This window comes from Triturus cristatus, chromosome 2_2, assembly GCF_964204655.1.
Source record: "Triturus cristatus chromosome 2_2, aTriCri1.1, whole genome shotgun sequence".
Lineage (NCBI taxonomy): Eukaryota > Metazoa > Chordata > Amphibia > Caudata > Salamandridae > Triturus > Triturus cristatus.
The window spans coordinates 514923901-514948802 of record NC_140582.1 but is presented as its reverse complement, the minus strand read 5'-3'; the positions used below and the strand labels follow the sequence as shown (position 1 = coordinate 514948802).

At 43.0% G+C, this 24902-nt stretch overlaps 1 protein-coding gene across 2 annotated transcripts in view; it reads right to left on the bottom strand.

Moving 5' to 3' along the window:
• Nucleotides 1-24902, bottom strand: part of ARHGAP10 (Rho GTPase activating protein 10) — a 1033471-nt gene that overhangs the window by 460296 nt on the left and 548273 nt on the right. For both annotated transcript variants that reach the window (XM_085641636.1, XM_085641637.1), the window contains exon 13: nt 7230-7295. In XM_085641636.1, the coding sequence (XP_085497762.1) occupies nt 7230-7295 (66 nt within the window). The remainder of the gene's footprint in view (nt 1-7229; nt 7296-24902) is intronic.

Here is a 24902-nt window from a genome sequence, read left to right as displayed (position 1 = left end):
TGTGCACAACATATGTGCACAGGTCAATTCCAGGGGTGCAACAGGGTGTCCTTTTGACACCCTTGAACCCTGAAATTGCATGCGCAATTTGCGAGTACCTATTGGTACTCGCAAATTGCGCTTGCAATTTCCCCTTCATTCCTATGGGCCTGTAGGCCCATAGGTATGAATGGAAAGCTATTCCTTATTTGCGACTCACAATTTGCGAGTCGCAAATAAGGAATGTGTAGGAATCGCTATTATTATAGCGATTCCTACATGCATACGATTTTGCGAGTCCTTAATTGCGAATCCTTAATATTCGCAATTAGGACTTGCAAAATCCTAGCTTGATGCATGTTCCAGTTGGTCTTTGGAGGTGTCAATACTCCCCAGTACCTTCCTGTGTATTTACTTTTCTTTGTGAATAGATCTCTCCGGACCACATTTCTATATAAGCCGATGAGTTTTGACCTTCACAGTGGGCCTAAGAAAATTTTAATGAAGGTCTTCCTCAGGGCAGGTTGTGTACATTTGAGGGACACATGCATGAACTTCCAGGAGGCTCCACCACAAGAATTTGTTGGTGTGGAAAAGGATCCTCTCTGCTGAATAATTCCTGTGGAGCTATATGCTTGATTTCACCAAACTCATGTAAGTGAATTACTGCATGACTGGTACGGGAGAGCCAAGGGGTCTGAAGGAGAATCCTTGTACTAGGTGTCGTGTGCCCCTTGCACTGTAGAGCAGCACTTCAAAGCTCTTGTCTCCCATCCTTAGTCCTGGTTGGGATACTCCTGCGGTCTTCCGTGCTTGATGGCCATCTCATTTCGACCTGCAAGGTACATCGCCTAAGTCTTTCCTTGCAAGAATATGCTGTTCATCTGACCTGAAGCACTTTAAGACAGCACCCCACTGCTTAGCGGAAGAAGGAGGCTACCAGCCCTGCAGGAGGAGTGGCTATCTAGAAGGAGCTATTTGCAGTGAGATTCCGGTGTTGGTGGGCTCTGCCAGAGGCAGGCGGACGGAGGAGATCACTCTGCAAGGCCCAGATGTTCACAGCGACAGACTTCACCACTATTCGCAGTTTGTGACAGGAACCGTGGCATCACAGCCACCCGGTGCTGCTGTGATGAAGATTACCAGCATGCCTGACATGTACCATTGTGGCCCAAAGACCTGTGATTGGGGCAGATCCTATGCTGCTGTGACCCAAAGAACTGTTGCAGCTGCCCTAGGCCGCTACACCTCATCCAAACACTGAGGCCTGCCGGTGTCATGTTGGGCCTGAGACACTTTTGCAGAAACATCTAATACCCTGAAGCAGGGTCTGTGCAAAGCCTAGCACCCAGAAGCCAACTCAAGTGCAGCTGTCATGCGAGCCACTGCATGTCCAGGTTCCCTGTTTTGTCAACTTCAAAGACTCTCAGTCAACTGCTCCCACTTCCACTCTTCAACCAGCAGTCAGAGGAGACCACATCGGACCACAGCAAGCTTGACCTCCCTGAAGTGGGAGAGGGGCTACGTGTTGCTGTTGGTTGACTGCTGCCCGAGTCAAGCGCCTTCAAGACTTACTGTGGTTAGAGAAAGGCTTCATGAACTTAGTCATATGTATTAAAGTATTCTTTTTAAAAATAAAGCACTGAGTTGTACACTCCATTATTGTGCTGCTGTGTGATTGAGTTCTGCGCCCAAGCACCCCTACGCTATCTCCTTGAGAAGCCTGTGGCTGATCAACTTCACTGCCTCTGACAATCAAGTCCTGAAGGGGTTTTACTTGGCCATGTTTGCAGACGCACAGATCCCCATGTTTGAAGCTCAGTAGTCCCTGCTTTCCCTGTGATCCTCAAACAGGGTCTGACACAGCATGATCAGAAATCAAGCCTACACTTGCGCCCTTATCACGCTTTCTTGGACAAAATGACAAATACAACACTTGATGTCCAGAGCAGGTGGGAGTGAAGAGAAAGAGCAGAACGATCAAGGGTGACATGAGAGACTGAAACAGAGAAAGAGACAGAAGGGGTCATCTCTTGTGTGTCATGTACCACACTCAACAATGGTAATACATGGAATAGTACGGTTGCCCTAAAGAACATGTTTGTGGGCCATATTTATTTTCATTGCCATGGGATACATACATTTACTGAACTTACATGGAGGTTGCCCCAAGAAAATGATCCACCAAGAAGCAACATGTACCTTACAACTGGCCACAAATTACCAAAATAACATCGTTGTTGCAAGAGAGTAGATGATACACAAGATTTTCAGGGCTATGACTGTGGGGAGACTGCACTGCCCTTCCCCATACCATCATTGACCTTGTGTAAGCCAGCAAATCACAGTTTGGACAAGGAAAATATGAGCACAATATTTGCCTCCAGGCCGATTGGGTGTGCCTACCAAATACAAAGCACAACCACAATAAGCAATTTTCAAGACATGGACCAGTGTTTGGATGATCCCAAATTTAGTTCTAGAGCTAGAAGATCCACACTGAGGACCATGAACATGAGGTCAGTTAGGATTCCCAAAAAAGCCTCAGCTGAATATTAACCCCCACCCCCTCCACAGTTGCTAAAAGAGTCATCCTGATCTAATAAACATGATAATTTAAGAGCACTGATATCAATGCAGTAACCTTTTTTTCCAGTTGGGAGGAAATTCTATTTTACCACCAGGTATTTTTCGGGTGGTTGGATATTTTTTGCAGAATAATATAATATACAAGTATCCCGGCACTCCAAAGTAATACCCTATTCTGACCTGTATACAACCATTATAAGCAAACTGCATTACATTATGTCAATATATCACTGGCAATAAACAAAGATCGGTTTATACAAAAAATATTCTTTTTAATATAAACAAGACATTGTGTAAAACATCACAGTTTTTCAAATAAGACCATAAAGACCCATTGTCACTAAGCAAGCATGACATTGAGGAGACTATTTATAAAGGGTATCTGTAGCTTTACAGTCTTGATCCGAAATCGCAACCGCCGACACGTGTTTCGTCACACCAGGTGACTTCCTCAAGGCTTTAAAAAAAATATTATTTTCTGTGACTATAACATTCCTATTACTCCGAGGAGATTTGTCATACACGATCCAAATACGACCGATATTTTCCTAGTTTACCAGTGATGTTCGTATTTCCCACGAGTTAGGATACCAGAAGTTTACCTAAATAGTTAGTTCCAAAAATATGTACCATAGATCTCGGTTTATATGTCTGTTTTTTCTATATCTAGCATATGTTTGCAAAGCCCAAAGGACAAAATCCAAGATATGTTTGCCCCTTTTGGAAACTCCTCATTCTGTAATTCAATTTACAAAGGTATATGTAGCCTTTAAAACGTCTTGTATGAGACAGCCATTTTTGAATTCCCAGCAGGCTATAATAGGCCCCGCTTGTTTAGGGACAATGGGTCTTTATGGTCTTATTTGAAAAACTGTGATGTTTTACACAATGTCTTGTTTATATTAAAAAGAATATTTTTTGTATAAACCTATCTTTGTTTATTGCCAGTGATATATTGACATAATGAAATGCAGTTTTCTTATAATGGTTGTATACAGGTCAGAATAGGGTATTACTTTGGAGTGCTGGGATACTTGTATATTATATTGCTTTACATAGTGACTGCTTACAGGATCTATGTATTTGTGCACCTAAGGTAGTAAGGCGCATTTTTTATCTTATCCCGAGTGGCACCACAACAAATTGCTTCTTTGTCATTTGTAAATTAGGAAATTTAGAAAAACATTTGGACCGCCCAATCTGATTATATATTGCTTTCTAAGGTGCGATCCGCTATACATTACTACCACTTTTGTGTTTTTTTACCAATTTTTGGCAGAATGTTTGCCATCTGAGGTCAAACCCTCCCAGCTTTTAGTCTTGACATTAGCCAATGACAAGCTATGGCAAAGAGCAGCTAGGTTATAGCACCAGAGACGCTTGGTATCATTTTATCGGGCATGTTTTGCCAATTGCACGCACGTGGTAAACAAAGCCTAAAGCAGAATCGCCCAAATCAAAAGACCACCAAAACTTTCAAAATATTCTCATGTCTACCTCCAACAAGGGCCTTGGTGGCAAATGCTTTAACAGTTATTTTGTTGTTCTTTTAAGTAAAACGCCTAATCCTCTTTAAAGAAGAAGCAGTGATTATTCAGTTCATTGTGTGTAAGCACTAGCATCATACTGTATCTGTGTTACCTGCCCCGTAATACCTCCTGGAGTAAGCCTCAACTGCTAACCCTTGTTGCCTCCGAAAGTTTGCCTTCTTGAAAGGGCTTTACTTGTTTTTCAATCGGAGTACAACAGTATCTTAGGTTACAGGAACATCAGAGATTAACAACAGTGCACACAAAGGATTTTGCCCAGTAGCCAATGACTGCATCAGGATCCAGGGAAAATGCCAACTTTAGCAGCACACCAATCATGATCAGTTGTTTCAGACCTACCAGCCCAATTCCATGCCCATGGTGGCATCTAATCAGTATCCAAAGTAGGGATCACTCATAACAGAATACACATTCTCCTTGGTGTATCAGCAGCCTTCAGTGCAGTTGACAATTGTGCCTTTCTATGTATCCTCTCCCCTTAGTCAGTTGCTCAGTGTGTCCATCAGAGCTCAATACCTATCGCACTGTGGTTTAAAACTCTATTCACGGCCAGTGGGACCTTTACTCATCCAACAAGACATTGCCATACACCAGGACATGGATGACACCCAACTCTGCACCAAAGTGTCATCAGTCCAAGAAAATGATCATTTTTCTATCTGCTGCTAAACATTCCCCACTTGACTACAACCTCCCAAACTAGGCAGTCTCCCATCCAACCACCCTCCTGACCCAGTATCTTACTACGTTACTGTAATCATGTACCCTGAAACAAGGTAAATGTTCTTGCATGATTCCTTTAACCATGCATACTTACCACATATTCCTGTTAATATAGTTATTTGCCAACATAACTTCCAATAAAAAAGGAAATAAAAATAATAGACACAAACCTTCATATTTTTAAGAAAATATTCATCGAATATAGGCAGAAGCTAAACTCAAATTATCACACAGATCCCTGATACTTTCAATAAATGTAGCGATCTCTTTTGCCCCCTCTTGTCATGACACTAAGTTACTTGCAAAGATGAATGGACTACACTCTGGTCACTATAGAACTAACATGTTTACAAACATGCATTTGCAGAAACCATGGTATAGATGTGAATAATAATAGATGTGAATAATTCATTTCTGTACAAGTCTTGTGCTAGCTTGAAGGAACTTACAAAATGTTTTCTTGATATGCAGTCTATAAATGTATTTAGTTTTTGAACATCAGCTAGTCATGTTCATGGAGGACAATCCCTCATGCACAGACTCTGCCACATATCCCCATGTAGTTCCGCCAAGTGCCACGATGTTCATAGTAAGGTAGCATAAACAAGAAGATATCCGGGGTATCCACTTTATAACTGAGATATCAATCAGAAGCCACGGCCGGCTACTGTTACATCCGGCCTACTATCAAGCTGGGATAGAATAATAATGCCAATTAAACTAACATTGTCCCCTGTTCACAATTATTCCAGGATAGCCACCATAATGCAAAGGATACCCACAATTAGGTCAAGAGTTGACACTATTATGCCTGGGATGATCATCGGGTATGTCAGGGATAATAACGTGTAAAGTAACTGGTGCTCTTGTAACGCGCTTCAATACCTTCAGGTCGAGTTTGCGCAATATGAAAACTGCAAAAAAAACTAAAAACGATAAAGGCCCATAATGATAAAAGGATGGCCATCAATGACACAGATAGCTACTATTATAACAAGAATTCCCACAAGATGTTAAGGATGACCACCATTATTCCATGGGTGGTATATTCACATAAGTGTTCTCGATGAGACATGGCTAACACGTTTTGAGTGGGCCAACAATAGACAAGGGATTGCAACAATAATGTCAAAGCAGCCCACACTTTGTCAATGAAGATCACCTTTTAGTAAGGCCACAATTATAGCAGGGATATCTACCACTATGTATAGGATTGCCACCATCGTGCTAAAGATGCTCACCAAAATGCAAGGATGCCACTAAAAGCCACCCTATCGATAGGGCCACCACTAAGCAGGGAATAGCCACTACAAAGACTCAGATGAAGACCTATTTGCCAAGGATCATCCCTAGTTGCCAAGTATACACATCCTCCCTCACCATCCACAGACAACCACCCATCCACATTTGGGCACACTCAGACACACTGTTACTAGCATCTGCAAACTCACATGCACACACAAACAGAAAAGTAACCCGGCCTGCACACACCGGAACGAGTCTCTTCCATCGCCTTCATGACTCTTATCTTCATGGACTACCCATTCCATCATAGCAGGATTGAGGGACTTGAGCTACAGATCTCTACTCCCTGAGCCCAAAGGTGGCCTTGATACTTGCAGAAGAAAGAGGAAGAACAGGAGAAGGGTCAGGTACATACAGCAACCGCTGCCATGCACTCACTGTCTCAGCTCCTCTTACTGTCTGACCATCTCTTAGGCAAATGAGAGGAGGGCTGAAACTGGGGGCATTAGGGGGCTCGCTTACTCAACAAATTTAAATTTGGGCAAAAAATTAAGGTGCTGCACTCACATGCAGCAAGAATGTGTGCATTACTTAAAAAATCTTTTATGTGGAATACCCTCATCACTAAATTGTTGCAAAATGTAGTGGAGTTTTACTTCGTCTGTGTTCTTACTGGTTGCAACCTATGACCCTTATGTGGATAACAAACACAAGGCCCCAAAACATTTGTAATGAGACAGTACATGTAAATAAGATATGTCAAAGGCACTGAATACAAGGTTCGATGTATGAAAATGTAAGCTCTTGCAATTATATTTAAATTCTTGTTGCTACTCTTCAATATTCATGTCTATCCCTGCACGACATACTACCAACATTTACTACTTTTCTGAGTTTATCATTTGGATATTTCACTCAGTTTTACCTCCATTGATGTACATAACCTATTCTTTTCATTTGCATGTCTAAAGATTATTACATTTTAAGTCAATGGCCTGTTATCATATAGTACATAACTTGGTCTGTCATCTACGAAAAACAAATAACAGCAATCGCTGCTTTCCCCTGAACCAAGCAAACATGATGCACTGAGCGCTTTCTCTGAACATTCAATTACATAAAAAGTATTTGGATTGCACATACCGCGTGTTTCAACTGCTTCAATACATTTTCTTACAACCGTGAATCCTATTTTGTCCAGTTGTGCACCTGGAAGGGAAAAGATGTCTCATCAGTTATCGGCTGAATGGACTTACATTTTGCCCTAGTCTGATTCTCCTCTTTCTGTCTCTAGCAATCAAGCACAGCACTCTAAGATGGGGAAGATTCTCACTAGATAGCCAAACGTGCCTTGGTTACTTCTCTTTTTATTGACAATTAGAATTAAAATAATTGTGTGAATAGAATGCACCCAAGAAAAACCATTGGTAAAGTATCATATTGGTCCACCAATCCTGGCCCTGAAACGTACATCTTTTTAAGTGGATGTGCACAAGTGATCAGGAACATGTTATTACAGTAAAACAGAGCCAGTGGCTACGTGGCTGACCTATTACCTAGAGATGTATGCTGTGGTGGGAAGAAGGAAAGTTGGAAAGAAATGTACAGAGAAAGTAGGAAATCTGTTGTTCATTAAAGAGCTGGTGTTGTTAATTCAAGAATCTAGATGATATAGTATGGCTCTAGGGACCAACAACAAAGGAAGTGATATGGCTTTCAAACTAACCTAATGAACAACTACTGTCAACAAGCATTAGCATAGCCAATAGGTCTCGCTTTTGGGACCTTATAAGTGTTTAGCCATGCAACACTTGATGTTGTTTAATTAAGGATATTGTGCTGGATAACTAAACACTTATAATGTCCCAAAGGCGAGACCTATCGTCTACGCATTGGGGGGCCTTATAAGTGTTTAGGTAGAGCTATTGACTTTGCCAATGTTTCTAAGCTGTGCAGTAGAGAAGTGTGGCTGCTGTGCAGCATGCTGAGAAGTTGTAATTAAAAAGTGTAAGAAGCACTGAGTGATGCTGTGGTGTCGTTGAGTGATGCTGTGCTGTCCCTGAGTTATGCTGTGGTGGCGTTGAGTGATGCTGTGCTGGCCCTGAGTGATGCTGTGGTTGTGGTCCTGAGTGATGCTGTGGTGGTGCTGAGTGATGCTGTGGTGATGCTGATTGATCATGTATTCCCAATGCTCCCAAATATGTATTTTCTGCAACACTTGTCATCTTCCTGTAGCCTTCAGGAGTGTGTAAATGGGCCTGATATCTTCTGAGGGGGGACGAGTTCTGTGACCATCTTTGGTGTAAAATGCGCCCAGATGGCAGCTTTTAGGGTGTAGATACTTTCGGCAGCGCGATGTATGTTCACCAGATTATTCAGCCTTAGTTTTGCATTCTTATATAGCACGAATGAAGGTCTCAGCCCTGAATCAACTGTTCTTCCCTCTCGGAGTGACAGGCAAAAAAGAGTGACTAACAGAATGGCAAAAACAAAAGACAGGGGACAGGATGTGGAGTAATGGCTAGTGGCCGGACTTTAAAGTTGGGGAATCAGGTTTGAGTATCGGCGGAGGCTCTACATCCTGTGATTCTGGGCAAATTTCTGTAAAGGAACTAGTGCTCATGTAAAGCGCTTTGAAACATTTGTTTCAATTATATAAAAATACAAGGATTGAAAGGAGAAGTGCTTGCAGATTCGTGAGGTGGAGGGAGCAAAAATATGGACTCTGTAGTGTTTAAATAAAGCATGTTTGGATGTGAGGGCGATCTGGCTGGGGTTTATTGGGGGGGGGGGGGGGGGGAGTTAAAATGAAAACACTCTGTGGAATGCTGAAAGCAACAAGATTACATGCGCTGGCTCAGGGGAGACCTAAAAAGGAAGGGAGGGAAAGAAATAAAGAAAGATAGAAAACGAGGGTGAGCGATGTTAAGAGTAGGGTGGTAGAATGGAATAGCGCTTGAGAGAAACTATCAGATCTAAAAATGACTACAACTGGTCACCAGCTCCCGGAATTCGAGCTGCTTGGCACATTAGGAGATCGATAAAAAACAGTGCTTTGCAACGTGTGCAGCCTCTGTTCAAATACAAGTTTATAGCCATGCTTTGCTTTTACGTTAATTGTGTTTTCGCTTTACATATTTCTGCCAGCTCATATGGAAAGAAGTTATTAACATTCCAGTACAGCACTGTGCTTACATATTTCTGAAAATGCTCTAATGGTGCTTCATCAAGCTGTTCACTGTTGATTGGAGCTGTAAACCGAGGGTGGGGGCGGGGAGGGACGGAGCCGGCAAGAATTCACTGTAAAGAACGGAGGCGGCAGGACAGCAATGAAAGCCATCCATATCTATGTCACTTTCTTAAGAGAAGGAAACACGCAAGCGAAAAAAGAAAGGGAGACAATGGGGAGGAAATAAGGTGGACGCATTAACCTGAATCTAATAGTCAGGTTAATAGCATCCTTGGTGAGAGAACTGGAGATCAACAACAAAGCATCACATTTTCACCCAGAAAAACGCGTTACTTGGGCTTTCCTCTCTTGATGGTGTAGACAAGAGGACCTTAGGCAAGAAGGAAGGGAGGGAAAGAAAGAAAACGAGGGTGAGCGATGTTAAGAGTAGGGTGGCAGAATGGAATAGCGAGAGGAAGGAAGAAAGGAAGAACGGAAAGAAGGGAAGATGGAGGAAAGTGATATGGAAGGAAGAAGAATGGAAAAAAGAAATCAAAGAGTGAAGGAAGAAAAGGAGGAAACAGGAAACTAATGCAGCTAATAAAGAGCAAAGCTGAGGCAAACAAGCTTAAATCAAAGCAAGCAAGACGTGCGGCCGCGAGACGCGCTCGGTGGTGGGGGAGGAGCGTTGAAGCGCGCGCTTGGGAGAGCAAGTGAGAAAAAAGCCAGATGGCGCCTGATCGAGCGATGCGAGGAATGCGCGTTACTGTGCGCGTAACTGTACGCTCTATGCCACCCAAAAAGCTGTGGTCGGCTTTTTAAAGCCCACTCACTAAATGTCTCACCAGAGCAGCGCATGGGCTGACTCAGGCGAGACCTAAAAAGGAGAAACAATTATTCAAACTGCTAGACAACAGTGGATGGTCTTGGCAAGTTGGAGTAATGGTTATTTTTATTTTTTTTATTTTTAAATTATCGCCACCACATTTCATAAAATAAAAAGACTGGTGAAACAGCTAAAGTTGTCTCAAGCTAGATCTAAAGGCACTTGAATGGATGCTTGCAAACTATCTGAATCAATCAACAAGATATACAGTTCTTACAAAAAGAAACATTTTTAGTGAGATAAAGTAATGTGCAAAACACCTCTGCTTACTGCATATTTGCAACGAAAATAGTGATATATCCAACATGCACACTCCTATATAATAGTAAGCTGATCTAAAGCTTCTGCAATTTTCGAACATTCGGAGGGTTGTACTTCTCAGGCAGAGATCAACTAGGATGGATAGCTGCTGAAAACCACTTTAGGAGTGTCAGAATTCACCTCTTGTTCCAATGCGGTCTAATACTTAAACCCGTTGCTTTTTTAAGGATCCCTCACATGTGGTCCAATAAATTGATGACAGACAATAATTCTGCCAGCCCATTAATGGATAAAATAGAGCACAACTTTTATGGGGCTAGAAGAGTTATTCATATTCCTTATCAACCCCAAAAAGACAACGCTCTATATTAGTTCACTGTGACCTGGTGATGACCTGCTGCTTAATTTGAGGACTTCTCAGTCGACAACTGACAGGTCCAGGTAGAACTTGGATAGAGTCGCCTTTTTGCTGTGGGTAATAGGGTTGAGGACAAAATTAACTGTGTAGTCTGAATCTTGTTGATGACTAACTGAAACATGGAAGAGGTGAAATAAAACACTTGGGTACCCCCAACCTGTTTAGAAACAAGGGAGTCTGGAGCCCTGAACATAACGGATGAATAGCAGTGCACGTGTGGATGTGTTGGTAGGAAACAATGTCAACTGATGGGAGTTCCTGTGTGTTCAAAAGAGGTAGAGGTGATCTCTTTACCCTAACCACCGACTAGGTCTTGGTGAATAGTGAACATGTGACAATAATTGAGATGATCACGACTTTGGATTGCAAGGGTAGGACCAATAGAAGGCCTACTCCATGAAGATGTCCTTTATCTGTGAATCTTTTCTCCTGACCCAAATAGAATGTGAAATGCAGCAGCGAGTCAATCATGCTCAGACTTGCATGGGCACAAACAGCGATTAGGAGATCATCTTCTGTGGAACAATCAAATAGACTTGATGTGCCTGTTCTGGAACAGGAGCAGTTTACCCTGAATGACAATTATTCTAGAGAAGTGAAGGCCTCAACCTGTCTAACATATAGTGCATTCCACAGCATGGGGCCATGGGTTGCCAGTGAGCCCCTTCTGCGTTTCAGGCACCTACAGGTCTGAACACAGATTCCTAGTTGCCAAACACAGTGTTATAGCATACACCGTTGCCCCATTAGGCTTTGCTTGTGGTCCTTGGATCCACCCAGCATCAATGAAGTGAATTAAAGGCTCATTTTATGTTGTACTCAGCACGAGGAATTGAGCCACAGTCTAACGGACGGATTTTTATTTACATTTGTTTTATGACATATTTTGACAAAATAAAGAGGGGAAAAAAATAACTTGCAATTAAAACTTTGATAATTACAATATGTAGTGAAAGTGCATTGGAGCGCACTTTTTCTCAATAACTTATTCTGCTAGCAATGAAGTCTCTTGTACATGTGATTGCTTTAGTTCTTAAAAGCAGATTTTATTTAAAGGAACTTCAAGTCTTTGTATAGTGCTTCAGATGACTTTCGGCCAAGGCCACAATTTTGAGCTTCGTTAAAATACCTCCATCAGCACACAAAACAAGGAGACTCCTGGCACTAGTTGCTGCATACATATTAGAATCAGATTCTGAACCAAAGGCAATAGTGTCTGAATCTAATGAGTTTTCCCTCCTAACACTAGTCACTGTTAAAGATATCTACCCCCAGAATTCATGTAACTGAGGACAAAGTACAAACATATGAATCCTATCTGTATTCATTCATGAGTCACATCTAGGGCATCAGCCATGCATGATGATTCCCATTTAGCAACCCTGGCAGGGGTATCATAAACATCTGCAATGCTCCTAATCAAATTACATAATAATAATTTGTGTTCTCTCAAGAGCTTTACTTACATAATTAGGATTTCTAGGGGATCCTATCCAGTTGGGCTATTTTATTGCCCATCCTGACAGGTCATCACATCACTCTTCCATAAAAGCCTTAAAAGAGCCGAGATAGTTGGAGGGTTCTGCTGAAAAAAAAATTCAGAACTGCAGAATCGTGGCAAATGTTTTCCTTTTTGGTGGCACAATAGGTAGATAAATAACCTGGTATTTGTAAGTATTTAAAAAAGAAGTATTGTACAGCCCTATTTCTTTCTAAATAGTACCTTGCCCCCTTGAAATAAAGCTTGGGATTTCCAGGTCTATTTGTTCTTTCAGGGTTGACATAAAATGTTTGGTTAAGTCAAGATGTCCCTATGGTATAGTTGCAGCCTGTACACGGGGGAAGTTTAAAACGTATTAATATATCACCAAACATATCTTTTCAAAATATGAGGTTTCCTGTATTCAAAAAGTGTATAGCATTTGTCAAGAGAACAGAAGATACGGAAAAAAGTGGCAACAGAGCGGCTATTTTGCACCAAAAATGTTAGGTTATTGCTCACGGATGGAACACACACAAGCCCTCAGGTCTATAATAAATGTATTATGTAAGAATTGTGTATCACTCGATTGGAATTATAATTATTCTCAAAATTCGGAATCCTCAGTACTCTTCTTACAAAGGATAAAGAAAAGAAAAGGAAGACGCTCAGACAGCACACAAATTGTAATAGCGAGAGACTCGTATACCTGATTATGTGCCACTGTGGCCTAAGGTACGTGAATATGACTACGTATAAAGCCAAAACCCGAATACTCGAACACAAAAGCACCATCAGGTGTGAGAATCAAGCTACCAAACTCACGAAACACTTCTTGGAGAAAAATCATAATGCGGAGGACTTGAGGTGGACAGTCTTGGACAAGCCGAATCTGTCATCTACAACACCCAGTATGAACAAAACTTTACTGAGGATCGAGCAGAGATGGTTGTTTAGGTTGGGCACTGCAGAAAGAGGGCTTAATGATGATGTACCTTGGTTGTCTCTCGCATAATACACCCATATATCTATTTTGTTTGCCAGGGCATAGACCACTATAATGAGATGGGACGTAAATTTAGATACTCTGAGGGGCTTATGACCAAACGCTAAGCTTTCACTTTTGGATGGCACATAGGAATAATGCTAATAAGCACACCACACTGTATTTCATTTATACCTTATTATCTTGCTGGGAGCTGCGCCGACACCGACCGACCAAGCAAGCAACCTGGGGTTCATCCTGGACTCATCACTGTCAATGACCCAGCAAGTCAACGCCGTCTCCTCCTCCTGCTTCAACACCCTCTGCATGCTTCGCAAGATCTACAGATGGATCCCCACCAAAACCAGAAGAACGGTCACTCAGGCCCTTGTCACCAGCATGCTGGACTACGGCAACGCCCTCTACGCGGGAACCACAGCCAAACTCCAAAAAAGACTTCAACGTACAGAGTGCCGCCGCACGCCTCGTCCTTGGCATCCCCCGCCACAGCCACATCACTGCCCACCTGAGAGACCTGCACTGGCTCCCCGTCAACAAGAGTATCACCTTCAAGCTCCTCACCCACGCTCACAAAGCACTCCACGACGCCGGACCTACATACCTCAACAAACGACTCACCTTCTACACTCCCAGCCGCCAGCTTCGCTCCGCTGACCTCGCCCTCACCACCGTTCCACGCATACACCAAACAACCACCGGCAGCAGATCCTTCTCCCACCTCACGGCCAAGACATGGAGCACCCTTCCCATCCACTTGCGACAGACCCAGGACCGGCTGACCTTCAGGAGAATCCTCAAGACCTGACTGTTCGAGCAGTAGCAGTCCCCCCCCCCCCTTAGCACCTTGAGAACTTCGCGGGTTAGCAGTGCGCTCTACAAATGCTTGATTGATTTTCATTTTACATCTGTGAGTGTTAAATTGTCACAAAATGTTTAATTTATTCCTTACCGATTTCATTCTAATTTTGTGGGCGTGCTAAATTGACATAAAATATTTTTTTAACTTGCACTCTGATTACCAATACACCATTTGGGATGTGTTAGACCTGGCACCTTGGCGTGAGTTTCCCTTCCACTTTTTGATGGTGTGCCTCGATTGTTTTGCTGGTGTTGTCCGCTCAGGGCACTGCGCCACGGCTAATCCGTGCCGCAGTGCAAGTGCTCCCTAGGTAAAGTGTACCTGTAATTGATGTTCCTGATTGGTTAATTGGATTCACTGTCAGTCCCCAGTAAAGTGCACCAGGGGTGCCAGGGCTTGTGAATGCCAATGCTGCTGGTGGGCTTGCAGCGCTGGTTGCGCCACCCACAGAAAGCGGCCTTGTAAAATGTGTCTAGGGTCTGCCACCGCAGACCCTGTGCGCGGTCCGGGACCGTCGCGCTGACTGCGCAAGTGCCCCCACTTGCCAGTCCCTAAACCTTCCCTTACCTACATATTAGCCACCCCTCTGGGAGGCCCAAGGGCAGGGTGCATTGTAGGCATAAGGTAGGACATGCCCTGATGTGTGTGGCATGTCTTAGTAGTGAATTACAGCCCTTGTCGTTTTTTCACTATTGAAGGCTACCTGCTCTCCATAGGCCAGAATGGGCTGCTGGGATCACGCCAACGCTGTGACCCCAGTGGACTCAGAGAGCATGGTAGAGTGTCAAGTTTAGTATGCCTGAGCTCAGAATAATAAAATACTTCTTGTAGTCAAGTTTATTTTAATATCCTGGGTTTGTAAATACTACTTTTAGAAAGTTAGTATTTACTGACCTGACCATCTCAGTCCGCCTCTGCTGTGTGTGTGTTCTGCCTAGCAACGAGTAAGGAGCAGGGTGGGGGGATCCCCAGAGACAGGTTGGCTGCCAGGTGGTGGGTAGGGAGATGACACCAGGATGGGTGGGAGGAGTACACCTTGACTCTTGAATAGACCTGTGCTCTGCCACCACAAAGCCGGCGCCGCCCCCTGTGGGGCGGCTGATGTCTCTGCCCTGCTGCTGAAAGGAAAGAGCAGAGTCACCATAACAAAGTGCTCCAGAACTGGACTGAGCCAGACCCAGGCCCCCTGGCGCTAAAGAACAAAAGAATAATGGTATAAAAGTAGGAGCCTGGCTCCTAAGAAATCAGAATCCTGTTTACCACAAAGAACCTCTGCCCGACTAGAAGGAGAAGAAGACGCTGGAGGAGCTGGCCTGCTGCTTGCCTTGCTGAGAAAGGAGAGGAAGAGACTTACTGAAAAGACTTTGCTACTTTGTGCTTGAACATTCTCCAAGGGCTTGATCTGAGCTTGCCCCCTGAACTGAACCCCAGGACCAGTGGGTTCTCTGTGCTTTTGCTCGTCCTCCCATTCGAGCCGTGTGTGCATCCCGCTGGAAAGAGACTGCGCCCCTCATCGCCCCTCCTAGGGCCGTGACACTCAGAAGCTTGCCTGCCTCAAACCCGTGAGAGCCCCGCTCCGTCCAGAGCCGCTCTCTGTCCCCGGGCCAGGCCGCCTGCATCCCTGTCACCGCCTGCTACTGGAGCGCGCTGACCGCGCTATCACCCCTCCCGCCGGAAGCCGTCCGACGACTGTGATCTACGCCGGGTCATCCAGCTGCACTGACCGTGCCCTGCGACCCCGCTTCGCTATCCCCGGACCTCTCAGGCCGCGCCGCCCCCGCTGTGGAGACCCTCCGGCACCGCCGTGCTAAAGGGTCGCTGGCCGCGCCTGCCTACTTGCCCACACCTGCTGATTGAGGACCCAAGAACACTTCCCAAGCTGAGAGTCGCACCGACCTGTGCCGACTCTCCACATCACGAAAGAAGTTCCAGTATCGGGCTCGGGGCCCGCAACGCCTTATTTCCCCGTTCGCAGGAGCCGATCTCTGTGAGTACTGGAACCACAAGTAACATTTGCAAGAGACTACAAGGTCTCCATTTGAAGCTACGAACAAAGAACATTTGCCTGCTTTACAACCTGGTGGCATAGCGAAAACGTTATTGGTCTTGTGATAAGTCTGCTGAGATATACATCCTTATTTTTACATAAAGAAGCGTATTTTTCTATATATCCAAGCCTGGTGTCCGTTTCTGGGGGGATTGATGAGTTTACTGTGTGTATGATTGTAAGTGCTTAACCAACAACGCCTGAGGAATCGCCTTGGCTGCTCACGCCACGCACCTAGAGGGTGAGCAAGGGTCATTCGCGAGGGGTTATCCTGCACCCTGACGTGGAGGAGAGGGTTCCTGCTTGACACAAGGGCAACCTTGCGCCAACCAGAGACCCCCGACTCTAACAGGATGCAACCCTTGTCTCGTCGGGTTTCCATGAAACTACCGTTTGAGACCGGAAGACTGCCATTCCTGGCAGTTTTCGCGCTCTCGGAAGGAAGCAATCAGGAATCGGGTCAACCTGCAGTACAAGCGGTTGCTGTAACCAATTGATATTCCTGTCCCCTGACAACGCACTTAATGGCCATACTAAATTGTAGAGGTGAGTTGGTTATGTGACAGCCAACATGCCGTCTCCTCTCACTGTCGTAACTGGCCGGCTGTTTGGTTTTCTACACAGCAGGGTGTTACGGCAATGTTCTTTCCCTCAAGCACCTGCAGTATATGATAATGTTCTCTAGATTAACATTACTTGGCCCTTATGACCACGCAATTGACGGCGTAATTTGTATGCCGGTTTTCTAAACTCATGGCCATGCTTTTCGTCAGAGCACTACGACATTGACTGTTCGAGTGTTTGTTAGAATAGTCTACCTCACTTGAGTCTTGTGTGTTGCTGTGGTACTGCAATCCACATTTGACAGCACATGACACATGCCGGTTTCTGGCTGCACTTTGCGGCAAAATACTATGACATTGACCTTTTAGGTGATTTTAGAACATTCTTCCTCATTGTACTGTTAGGGGGGAGTCCCCTGGAAAATAATCATACGCTTGGCTTAATACTAAAGTTACGGTTTATTTAGCCATACATTCACGTTTCCGTAAGGGTTGCGTATAAAATACGTTGGCTGTCTCTTAGTCTTCCTTTTCTTTTTACTTTGTGAGAAGAGTACCGAGCAATCTGAATTTTGAGAATAATTATAACTACAATCGAGTTATACACAGTTCTTTCATAATAACTTTTTTATATTCCGCACAATTGACAGTAGACACACATGGGCATACTCTCTCTGTCGGCAGTAAAAGGAGCACAGCTGAGGGCTGTTTTCCTTCTTTTGAGGTTTTCCATCATGCATATGAGTTGACTTGGTCTCCGCTTTTATCATGCTTGTTGCTATCATCCGATCCTAGACATGACATTAGACGTTTGCACATTAAGCACCTATGCTAAGGACAGCTGGGGAGCTATGCCTGACTTCTGCATGTGAGTGCTTCTTATCGAAGACATCCATTCACTATGTCAAATTAATCCTTAGGAATTGTGCAACACCCTCTTTGATAGGATACTTTGTGGGTGATAGTAGGGAATTCCTTTCCTTTTCTTTCAATACGTTTATGCAAGATTCCTTCTTGACATATTGTGTGGCTTTTAAATTTGACAAATTGGCTGAGTTGAGATTTGTTTCAAGCTATTAACAATCCGTACATTGCTCGGTATGTTGTTTAAGACCCCTTACAGGTACCACCGGTGAATCCACCATCTTGCTATCCTTGTATCAAATTCAGTATACCAGCTCTTTGCCTTGATGTATAATGTTTGCACTTTTTTGTAGATATCACTTTCACAGGAGTAGCTTACTTAAGATCCTGAAGAAAGACGCAACACACTCTATGTCACTGGCTGAAACATGTCGATCTGAGTTCAGTACGACTGGACCTAATGGTTTCTGTCGTACATTTTTGTTTTTAACCCTAGCACAAGGTAGCCAGAATAAAAGATATGTGAAAACCCTGTAGTTCGATTCAATCCACTACCAGCATTGCACCACTCACAACATCCCGCTAGCTCACATTGGGTTATAGTAACAACCCCTCTTATACAAAAAACATCCCTGAGCTCCTTCCTTGCAGCGAGGGGGTTGTAGCCCGCACCATGACTAGGCTTCGTGGTGCGAGGAGAATTCCCAATGATGAAGCATGCCACCTTTGGTGGGTGAGGGAAACCGTCATTTAAAGGGACGCCTTCTTCCTAGTCTACCATTTCCGTCATCTTCTTTCTCTTGATAGACCCGAAGGCTCGTATGTGATCTGTTATTATATTCAGGGAGTTCTCCCCTCTGGTCTTAGGAAACTCCTCGGTCCCCCCTTCTGTGTGTACAAATTGCTCAGAGATGGCCAGTACTAGAAGTGCAAATCTGGAAGGTCTTCTCTTTTCCACTGTAACTGTAAATATGTAAGTGACCATAGAGGTATCTTGTCATGCCATACAAATCTGGATATCAAAACATCTAATATTTGGAAATAATACCTTGGTGTATAAATAGAGGCAAGGATTGAAACAAACATACCATTTTGGCAAAATTGTCATCCAAGCAACATTATTTAGTCCCAGCCAATAAATTGGTAAGTGGTTCCGTTTTACTTAAGTAAGTCTCACCTTCCTGTATAATTTCTCATAGTTGGCTTTAAATGCCAACTCATATTTGTCAGTGCTACCCCAAATATGTAGCTTGTTAAACTATGTGGGAGTCTGTTGAAGGAAGACCACCAGCTAATAAAATCCCAGTTTTTTCCCGATTCAATATATAGCTGGATAATACACAAAAAGCAGATGTAAGATTTTCTAGTTTTTGATGAGATGTTTTTAAGTCTGAAATGTATACAGCTATATCAGCTGCATAAACTAGCTGATTGATTTTTAAGTCTTTATATTCTGTTGTTGAGATATTTAGGCAGCTCGACATAGATGATGATAGGGTAGGCTAGAGGTGGTATAACAAGGACTTTCTTCAGCTCTGCCAAGTGGTTTGTTTGGAAGACTGGAGAGACTTGTTCAAGTATGAAAATCATTGTCTGGACATTCTTGGTCAGCGCTTTGACATGAAAGAGTATGAGGCCCACATAGAGCTCTTGCTATAATAATCAATGACAAATTCCTTCCATAACAAAACAATAACCTATTCAATACGTTCACATTTAAACTGAGCTATTATAAACTGCAGATATGCCATCCCCCATGAAAGAGACCTGGATATTTTAGCTATCACAAGAGTCTTTCAAACCCTGTTCTCCATCTATAGTAGACCCCTTGTTTCCTCATGGTTACAGCTTTTTGCAAAAAGACAGGTTTTCCAAGATGAGCAGAGGTGTTGCCATCGTCTTCAAAAAGCACCTCAAGTGTACTAACAGTGATACTCAAAACTTCTCTTCCTTCAAATGCCTATCTTCCTACCTACCCCCCAAAAAATACAAACCCCATAAAGCCAAGCACACGCATCTCAAAAGCAGACTATGTCTAGGACTGATCCAAAGAACTGCATAACAAACTAAGACTGCAGTCTTCCACTCCGGTCTACCAACCTGATAAGTACAGATGAGAGAAATGTGCTAACTTTTTCCTTCTTACACAAGATCACTAATCTCAAGCAAGAAACTGACATATTTCCTATCACATCTGGTCCAACACAAACATTTACAACAAGAAAAATATTATGCCCTTGGATCACCTTTGACCCGTCACTCATCAAATTTTCAACATTTTTTTCTCTCTCACAACAGACCATCACTTTTTGCTGATGATCCACATCCTGCTCTGTTCTCACCAATGTGGTTAAGTGCATAAATATCTCCATCCAGCTACACTATGAGCATGATTCTCTATAAGATGGGCATGTAAGACCGCTCTAAAATAAGGAAGGAGCTGACCCATCGAAACCTGAAAACGGTGGACTAATAACTGGAACTCCATTTTTATCAAAACTGCTTGAAAATTTTGCACACTCGCAACTAAATGATCCCACAAACAAAAATCAACTTCTACGAACAGCCAGTGAGATTTTCTCAGAGTAGGCAATCGCACAGATTCCAGTCTATTCAAGATAATTGATGACTCCCTCCAACTCTTCTATCAAGGGTAATCATCTTATGCTCTTTGGAATCTGATTCAATTGACCATTACATCCTACTAACCATCCTCCAAATACACCTGGGCACTGGTGATACTGCCCTGAGCTCGTGGAAATCTCTACGATTAATTCCAGCAGATAACAGGAATCACTACATCTAATCTTAGCTCTTCTCCGTTAGGAGTAATTCAAGGCTCTGTCCTTGCCCCCATCCTTTTCATTCTATACGTAGAGGCTCTCAGAGTCCTTTCACATAAACAGGGTCTCATTCCATTAACATGCTGATGATATCCAAATCTATAACAAAATGGACTGCCCGGATGGTATTTCAGGCTAGTCAGTTGCATCTTTGACATTAAACATTAGACGAATAATATAAAGCTTAAATTGAACACCCAGCAAACGTAATTCCTTATTTTCTCTACCAACAGACTGAACTAAGCACCTGAATGACAAAAGCTTTTACCCCAAAACATTCACATTGGCAAAATCTGCATATGTCTTACTGGAGTCTACCTAGACTCACATCAAGACAACTGTCTAAGATGCATACCAATACTTTAGACTCTTCAGAAACATCAGACAATGTATCCTATATTCAGACCTTAAAATACTGGTGCGAAAACAGGTAATTTCCATATTATAATTTAGCAACTCTCTCTTCCCTATTTAACCAAATCTCTACTTCATCTCTGAAAGCTGTGCTGAATTCTGCAGCTTGACTCATCGCAGGCAAAAGAAAATTGAACCAAATCACCCATATTCTTTCTTCACGGATTGGTTACTTTTTAGCCTCAAAGCAGTTACAAATCTGTGAGCATCACACACGATAAAATCATTATAACTTTTGTTTATGCCAGTTACATTTTTAGCTTTTTTTTTCATGAGCGTTGTTGATATGGAAGAGATTATTAAATAGTGATAAAGGAACCCCACATTCCGTCACTGGAACCAGGGCAAGGTGCACACTATTACATTAAGAACTCTACATCAGGAGCCAATATACAGCAAGCACTACATCTAGAGGCACTACATCACAGACACATTTTCTAACCTTTACATCCAGATTCACTACATCATAAAGGACAAAAGAAAGTACATGTAAGCTTCAATAGTTAAAAAAATATGTTCCTAAAATGAAAAACAAAGATATAATATAATGTGGATTTATATGTATACATATGTTTTGAAAGATGTACAAATATTTGAACCTATAAAAAAAAGATAAAGTAATTAAATATAAAAAACACAATGGAATAAGGTAAAATTATCAATGATAACAACCAAGGAAACTGGTGAACAAGAAAAAAGGAACGTAGTAAGAATACATTATATATATTCTGCTCCCTCTGCACCTACTTGGCGCACTCGCAAACGGGTGCCTTTCTCGCGGTGGTGCAACCGCAAATTCAATTATTGCTCCTTTTCTGTAAATCCTTCGAAAAATAGGCACTCTTGGGGGGTTTTGTTTCATCCGTTTTTTATTCCATTACCAAAACATGACACGTTTCGGCAAGCGCCTTCATCATATGTTTCACAAGCACGCCAAATGCTACGTCTATTTTATATACAAAAAATTCAATGTACAAAGCAGATCACATGATTTCCGGGGCATTATAATCAAAGATAGACATTTCATTCTTTCGAAATGGTCCGCCATATTTGAATAGTAAAAATGCTTATTCATTCATTTCATGATAAAATCATTTTCTATTCTAAAAAACAAGTAAAATACTGTTACATCCCATACTTCTTATTATTTACAATTCTCATCGGCCCCACTACTTTACACATATATTCCTCCCAATGACTAGAAATTTCATTATTTTACTGCATATCGGTTACGAGTTTTCACACCTATAATAGAAGAAACATTGTTATTATTGCTCACAATAACCAGTAACGCCGTATATCGGCTTAATTACGTTTCTAAAACTTATGAGCAAAATTACCCCAAAGTTTTGCCGTGTATCGGCTCTATATCAAAACGAATAATATTGTATATTATATATATATATATATATATATATATATATATATATATATATATATATATATATATATATATATATATATATTATTTTTTTTCTACTGGCTTTTGCCAGTAGGCAGTTATAGTTAGGACCTAGTTTTCATTCAAAAAGTGCCTTTTACTTTTGCCAATAACTTTGGCGCCGTTTGACTAATCTTCACGAAAATTTCAAAACTAGTTTGCCAATCCATGCAGCTACTGTGTTGAAAGTTTCGAGGTCATTTGTCAAGCGGGTCCAGAAAATGCATTTCCTCATGCAATTTCCGGTAGGGATTTTAGATACAGCTACAGTCCAACCGCTGAACGGAATTACACCAGATTTGGCAGGAAGGTAAATACTGGTCCAGATAAGGGCCTTTTTCTGATTTGTTATAAATCCATTCAGCAGTTTTTGAGAAATTAAGGAAAACACATTTCTTTACACAGGGAAGCGGATCGTCCAATGATCCGACAGCCCCAGTGGTGAAATCTGATTGTCTGTCAACACTTTGCCCAGAATGTGTTGGCAGCCATCAGAGTAGGAATACCCTGACCCCCTAGGCCTCTAGGGGGTGGGGTGGGGGAATGCTGCAGGGACCTCACCCGAGGGGGAAACAAAATTCTTGATTTTTCAGCAGCTCCCCGCAGAAAAAAAATAAAATAAAGCATGGGCTCCTGCGCTTCTCTACAATTTAGCCCCCAGATGGGCCAGGTAGCGAGGGGCATGTGGACACATGGGGTCCCCTCCTGAGTGTCACTGACCATGTCATGAGTGATGGAATGAGTGAGGTCATAAACAGTGCATTGCGGGCCATAAGTTACAGTTAGCTCAGGTAACTAGAACTGCTGAATTTCATTGGTTTTGCAGAAGCAAAGTCTGAGCCTAATTATAGTCCCTGTAACCTTTGTTTTTTTCAATGAATTCCTAAGGTTTTTATTAATTCTATTTCCTAACTATAAAGTCCCTGTAACCTATATAGATACACACATATATGAGCACCATCCCCTTTTTCATATAGATTAATTTTTTTATAGATTTATTTAACGGGAGTAAACCCCAAACCATACACGTATATACTCCTCACAATATTGAAAGATGCTAAAGAATGCAGCGCTCTTTTAGCTCCTTTATTTGGCTGCTGTAGCTTTTCGGCAATAACCAATTTTGACGTCATGAAAAACGGAAACATGGGGCGTGGCTTGACGCCCAAGGAGTATGGAAGCGTCTCCGTGAGGCTTCCGGTCCCGGAGCGGAGAAGTGCAACTTTGCGATGATTTCTAACGAAGCAGCTGGCAGCAGTTAGCATAGGAAGTGCTCCTGCATCGCGTACCATGGTTTTTGAACAGTTTTGAGACGATTACTTTGCCTTTGTCAGGTAATCTGTGTCGGCTCGTCCCAGCAGTAGCGCGACCGCCATTTTGTTTTTCGGCGGAATGGCTTCTCCTTTTGCGAGGTTCCACCACAAGGCGACCTAAGGACACAATTCCAGTGGCAATCGAAATCTCCTCCATTCACGATGTTCGAATGACTGTATCTCTTGTTTTTTTTTCTTTTCTGGTGCTGTTTCTACCTCAGCCTGCATGGATGCTAGCAGTGGCCGCCATCTTAGGTAACGATTCGTCTCATTGCTGGCTGGGTCTGCACAGTTTTGCTCGGAGCCTACGAAGTTTCCTGCTGTCACTCCTCAGGACCACTTTTATGACGGATTGTATCTCTGACAACCGTATTGGCAAATGATTTCTGATCCTCATCTTCGCCCTGCTCGCTGACTCGCGACCAGCTATTGTGTACCACAGTCGGTGGCTTCTCTTTTTCCCTTTTTCCTTTTTTTGTGTGGCGTGCCCTGCTGTTGGCCCTGCTGGTTGATGGGTAGGACACGGGGCGCTCATACCAGCCCGTCCTTGCCGCCACGTTCTTTTATCAAAAACTCTACTTTATTCTCACAACTCTCCAAGTTGGAAGATTCGCTGTTTCTGAGGAAGAAGACAAGCATTCGAAGATGGATTCTGCACCCGCTACAATTGCCAAGTCGAACGTGAAGAGGCTAAAGAAAGACCCTCCCTCGCCTCCCAAAGCATCTTCGGACATCTCCATGGAACTTTTGCTACATGAGATAAGGGCTCTTAGACCCTTTATGGAGGAAACAAATTCTACACTACAAGCTCTCTCTGATAAGTGGGGTCAACTTGATACAAGGCTTACAGCGGTTGAACACGATGTTGCCACTTTCATCGACACTACTAAAACAGTTCCGGTCATGCATTCGCAAATTACCTCCCTCCAGAAACAGGTTGAAGACCTCGAAAACCGCAACCGGAGGAACAACCTCCGTATTTTTGGCCTGGGGGAGGGACTTGAAGGGAGTGACCCCATTGTGTTCTTTAAGACTTTCCTCCCTAAAGTCCTTCACTTGCCTGACGGAACTATGCTTAACATCCAGCGGGCCCACAGGCTGGGGCGCGCTCCTTCGGCTGGCTCCTCTCCCCAGCGACCGAGGGGGGTCATTATCTATTTCCTAGAGTACACGGATCTGCTAAAGGTGTTGGCGGCAGCCAAAGCTCTTCAGCGCGTCACATGGTCAGGCTCCACACTATTTTTTGCGCAGG